Source organism: Dreissena polymorpha, chromosome 5 (assembly GCF_020536995.1).
Source record: "Dreissena polymorpha isolate Duluth1 chromosome 5, UMN_Dpol_1.0, whole genome shotgun sequence".
In the NCBI taxonomy this organism is placed as follows: domain Eukaryota; kingdom Metazoa; phylum Mollusca; class Bivalvia; order Myida; family Dreissenidae; genus Dreissena; species Dreissena polymorpha.
The window spans coordinates 115,388,276-115,394,275 of NC_068359.1; the positions used below are offsets into that span (position 1 = coordinate 115,388,276).

At 32.9% G+C, this 6,000-nt stretch overlaps 1 protein-coding gene across 1 annotated transcript in view; it reads right to left on the reverse strand.

Moving 5' to 3' along the window:
- The window catches only part of LOC127831567 (cubilin-like), a 46,671-nt gene extending 42,597 nt beyond the window's left edge, over positions 1-4,074 (reverse strand). Inside the window, exons 1-3 of the mRNA XM_052356548.1 lie at positions 3,875-4,074; positions 3,563-3,666; positions 3,059-3,191 (exon numbers count right to left, since the gene is read on the reverse strand). Of these exons, the coding sequence (XP_052212508.1) occupies positions 3,059-3,191; positions 3,563-3,666; positions 3,875-4,052 (415 nt within the window). The 5' untranslated portion in view covers positions 4,053-4,074. The remainder of the gene's footprint in view (positions 1-3,058; positions 3,192-3,562; positions 3,667-3,874) is intronic.
- Between the last annotated feature and the right edge of the window lie 1,926 nt (positions 4,075-6,000).

The following is a 6,000-nucleotide window of genomic DNA, read 5'->3' on the forward strand; positions in this document are numbered from 1 at the left end:
GCTTCGTTCTATTTCTGTTACTCTGTGCATATATATAGTGAATTTTTCCACAGGGGTTGTAAAAACGTAAACGAAAACAAATCTTACCGAATTTCCATTTAACCCAAACGCCTCTGCTTTGTACTGTTCGATCTGTACGAAACACAAGTGTCACTTCTTTTGTGGTGGAATTGACTGTTCCATTACCAACTCCGCAAAATGTCATTACAGGCGAGCCCTCCCGTTTTATACCTTCATAAACCTGAATTAAATATGCTGAATCGGTAAGATGTATATATGTATTGCAATAAAAATACACCTAAATAAGATAGTTCAATGAATACGCAATATAAACAACATATATTCGTGCACAAAACTTAAGATTTTGGGCAATAAGAACGAAAGTACGAGTCTCCTATACAAATCAGTACATCCACGAAAACGCTTTTTACCAGCATTTGGGTGGATTGGTTGTGTGTATGCGATGTTGCACTAAATTGAAAATATCTTTAAATCTTGAACCGTTAACGTAAGTGTTACTCGTCATTTCTTCGATTGTCCTAACATATTGTTTTGTATTTTTGCTTGATTAGTAATTAAGTTCCTACCTTAAGACTGTCGCAATAACAATCCTTACATCTTTCAATTGTATACATAACTTCAAGACGAATAAACGAGTCTTTGAAGCCGATTATCTTCCACTCGCAATTCATATCATTTGAATAATTACTTCCATCAGGTGGATAGAGGAAAGAGCTCTCATTTTGCACGAAGTTAGAGCCACAGTTGACCGGGACTGAAATAAAAACAAATCAGTCGAAAGCGATTGTTTCATATCTAAAATGAAGATACTGAAAAGAATATGCATATTTTTATTTAAGCATGTTTGTACGATTATTTTATTCATGATCATAATATTTCGAAAATTGAAAAATCGAAATAAGTGTGTGTTCTTATGAAATGGCATCGTTATCAAAACAATTGTATGTTCTAATGAAATGGCATTGTTATCGAAACAATGCTATGTTCTAATGAAATGGCATCGTGATCGAAATAAGTATACGTTCTTATGAAATTGCATCGTTATCGAAACAAGAGTGTGTTCTAATGAAATGGCATCTTTATCGAAACACGTGAATGTTCCAATGAAATGGCATCGTTATTGTAACAAGTGTGTGTCTTAATAAAATGGAATCGTGATCGAAATAACTTAATGTTCTTACGAAATGGCATCGTTAAAAATAAATGCGATTTTACGAACCTTTTTCACAAACGAATGGTAGCTTTTCTCTGCAATTGGTCGCTACAAGGTTGAACTGCGTTACATCGCGTTGAAGTTTGTTGCAATCTGTTGGTTCTTGCATTGGCTCTTTAAAAAAAGGTTATTCTGTGTATACATTTGTATGTAACTGAATACGGACGAGCTGAATGAGTTAATTAATTAATTACTGAAGTACCAAAAATCACTGTTTAACTACTCTTCAAATAATAAAAAAAAAAATAATAATAATAATAAAAAAATAAATAATAATAATTATTATTTAAATAATAATAATTCTGTTCTATTCTGTTCAATATTAATTATAATCAAAGGACCCACAGTACACATTCCCTCAATAAAAAAGAGCAGATGTGTTGTATATACTCTGAACAATGGGATTAGCACTAATTTTCACGCCAGTAGAAATAAGCCCCTAGGCAATGTTTTCTTATCGTCTTGAACCCACATATCTGATCAGTAAATTACCCCTTGTGATCCTTGATGGTTGATGAAACACGTCTTTTGATTGGCAAAGAAAAAAAGAGAAGCAGCGAATGGAACAACTGATACAGGAGTTCGAAGGTCTGACAATAGCTGACGTTAATAATTTGTGAAAAAAGTAATGTTGGCAAAAAGTAGAGAGGTGATATGGGTAATCGTCATTAATTTGAACAAGCAAGGCCCATAACTTTGACAAAAATCAATGGACCGAAACGAAACACATACGAATTTCACACTTTATCTGATGTCAAATCATGTAGGCAAACTCATACAAACAAATATAATGTCAATATTGTTAAGCGTTTTTAAAAAAAGTCCGGAAAATGAAATGGCCGGACAGACGGACGGACAGTCTGACTTCTATATGTAATCCTACCGGGGGCATAACAATCAGCTCAATATCTGAAAGTGTTGCGTTAAACCTCCGAAAACGGTTATTAAAAAGAAACAATTAAGACCAAGGCCGATAACTTCGCAAAAAAACAATAGACGGTACGATTTCTCACTTCATCTGTAGGTTAAAACACACACCAAATATCAGGTCAATATCTTAAAGCGTTTTGAGAAAAGTCCGGAAAATTAAATGCCGGACGGACGGACAGTCTGAATGCTATATGCCATCCTACCGTGGGAATAAAAGTCAACTCAATATCAGACAGAGTTGCGTAAAAAAAACTCCGTTAATCGATTATTATCGAAAACAATTTTAAGACCAAGGCCCATAATTACCTCTCGAAAGAGCAATGGAACGGATCGAATTTCACACTCATCTGTATATCATATAGGTAGACAAACATACAAAAAATCAGCTTAATATCTGAAAGCGATGCGTAAAAAATCTCCGAAAAACGGTAATTATTGAGAAAATGTCCAAAGCAAATCTTAGGTCGATAGTGTAGACTAATGTGATGGTTTTTCTGTGTTTATGTTGGTGAAAGTAAAAATATGAAGATGATAACTATTAGATTAGAAATTTAGTTTGAAGCTTGAGAGCAGTTTTGAATTCAAACAAAAATATATTAGTATGGCTCAATGTCAGTCATATAAAATTTTCAACATTAGTGTGAATTTCACACCAATGATTAAAGCTTACGACTTAAGAAAGGTGATGATTTACTTGTTATTTTTTTTACATTTAATTCACCTTGATCAGCGCGATATTAAAAAAAATAGGGAGAGAAGAACCCTTCCACACCCTCCCCGGATGGGCCCCCCAGTCAAAAATCCTGCATACGGCCCTGCAGTCTGACATAAAATGTCACATGTTTGATTACATAAACATGGATGCTTTACGACCATAGGTTTGTTCAGCCGTACCATTTGTGTAAATTGTCAAAGCGTTGTTCCCTCCACATACTTCCTTGTTGTTTCCCGGGCAATTGAACTCACAGTGAACGTTTGTTTCAGTGTATTCTCCAGTTGTATTATTCAAACAGTAACACATGTTTTCCTGCAATTTAAGTTGAATCATTTGCAATAATATAAATTTCACAGAATTACACATCTTTTTTAAACGAGTCTTACGATTTAACGATTAATGATATGTCTCTAGATAAAATTTTAAAGAAACAAATCATCAATTGACTTCAGTATTTTGTAAAACTATCAATATATAAGGAACTCTAAAAGAAACTATATGATTGTATGCATAGCTCTAAACGTAAAATTACCAATGTATTACATAATATTACTTGTATATACTTAATACATGAAGTATAATTAGTTGAGAATAAAGTTCAGAATTAGTGAGTATGCAAACAGATTATTAAGTATAAAAACGTAAGCATGTTGGCAAACAATACACAAGTGAATCCTACCCACCTGCAGTGCAAAATAGATGTGTTCTGAGCAAACGTCTTGACACACCTTTGCTTGGTTGTCTTTTAAGTGCATTCCTTGAAACTTAATGTTTGTTGTGAAACAGCCTGAAATGAGAAGTGCTTATCACTTGAGTTAAGACACAATCACATATTTGAAATAAGGAAAGCAATTAGATCAGAGACCTCATTCATCCACCAAGATATTTAGTGTATGATGTGCAACTATTTGGATTAACAAGGTCATTTGACAAAATCAATTTGCATTGACCTCAGTACAAATTAACATATGTACATAATAATAAAAAAAACACACCTTTTAACCAAAGCCATGGTGTGAAGTTCGCCCGCACCCATATATCTGTTATATTTTGATCGCTCATCCAGGACGAGATCGAACCAGAATATGCAGCATCTAAACTGTTGTCTGGTTCCATTAGTAATCCAGCGTCCTCATTACATGTTGCAAACGCTTCTTTCCAAGACATTGGCATACGCTCCAACCGCGGCGCTGTTAAAACTGGTGTGAACGAAATACTGACAAGCGTAATCATAAAAGTTAGATCATTTAAACATTACACACGCTTATCCGAAAAAAGTTTGAAGAATAGTTTGTTAAAGACAATGTAATAAAACTAAAATAAGTGTATGGTCACCTTTCCAATACAGTTTAAATCCCTTTCCCGTAAGCACGAAATGCGATGTAAAATGTATCGTTGCTTTTCTGCCAGCAGTCATAATCCGTTCGGGTTTGTTTACGCAGCTATTAAACAAGATTTTAGAACCTTCAGATATCTGAAAAAACACACAACTACCGTATATCAAAAAAGAGCAGACAATTATTACTCAAGCCAGTAATATATTTTAAATACGTATAAATCTAAGGTAAAATTTCGAACGTATGGCAATTGTTTTACTCGAAATGTTATCTTATTATAATGTTTCTTCAACATAAAACCACTTATTTAATCTTACTGTTAATTCAGTATGTGTAGCTGTGTATATACTTTTATTACAAGCTGACAATTCAATTTGTAATAATTAATAATATGAATAACCGACTGATGCTTATTCTCGTAAAAGAAAAGTAAAGACTAATTGATTAACATTCCGTACTTCCACATAATTTTTGCAGTTAAAGATTGGGACGAGATCAGTATCGATAAAGACAATTTCAAGTCTGGTGTTAACTTGGCCCTCTATGGTCCATGTACAGTTAGTATTGTAAGGATATTTGTTTGGATAGTTGGGGCTGCTGATTTCGCCGTAGTTGGACGAATACGATCCTCCACAGTGAACCTCTTGAGAACAGAGCATTATAATTATTATTATTATTAACATCATTATTATTATTATTTTTTTTTTTTTTTTATTATTATTATTATTATTATTATTATTATTATAATAATAATTATTATTATTATTATTATTATTACTATTACTACTATTAAGGTACTATTATTATTTGGGGATTATGCGAAAACTTGTCCAGAATGAAAGGAATGTATTTTTTAAATCAAAATTCGATTAAATTGTTTCCAAACAGAAAATTCGCACAATTTGAAAATGAATAATTAATAAATGTATATTTACTAACAAGTGCGAAAAGATATCGGTTTCTTAATATATACTAAGAATTATTAACATTAGCAGCACCAAGATTATTGACGTAGTTGTACAGTATGGCACCCAAGGAAAGCGCTTTGGTGTCTACCAGAATTAAGTATTCAACAACAGGAGTGTTCTTGATGTTTGGTTTTATCTATCATTAAATGGATGTGAGTAGAATTGATGATGATGATGATGATCATCATCATCATCATCATCATCATCATCATCATCATCATCATCATCATCATCATCATCATCATCATCATCATCTTCTTCATCATCATCATCATTATCATCATCACCATCATCATCATCATCATCATCATCGTCGTCGTCGTCGTCATCATCATCATCATCATCATCATCATCATCATCATCATCATCATCATCATCATCATCATCATCATCATCATCATCATCGTCATCATCAGCATCACCATTATCATCACCACCAACACCACCAACACCACCATCATCATCATCATCATCATCAATCGCACCAATCGTAGCATCAGTAAGTACGCATCATAATAAATGTATTGTAAAGTACGAATACCTCCATACACAATGAACACTTTACACCACAGAACACTGGCCAAAAATATGGGTTTCATGATCTGAAATGAGAATGGTGGCACATATTTACTTCTTAAAAAGTAAGTTATATTTTTTATATTGTGTAAATTTGAAGATTGATATTGTTTACTCAACATTAAACATATATTATACCTACAATCCGTTTAAACTAACAAATGGGGACCACATTTTGAAACTAGCATTCGTTCAAAGAATTAAAATGTCTTATAAATTTCATTTAAAGTTACAATAAAT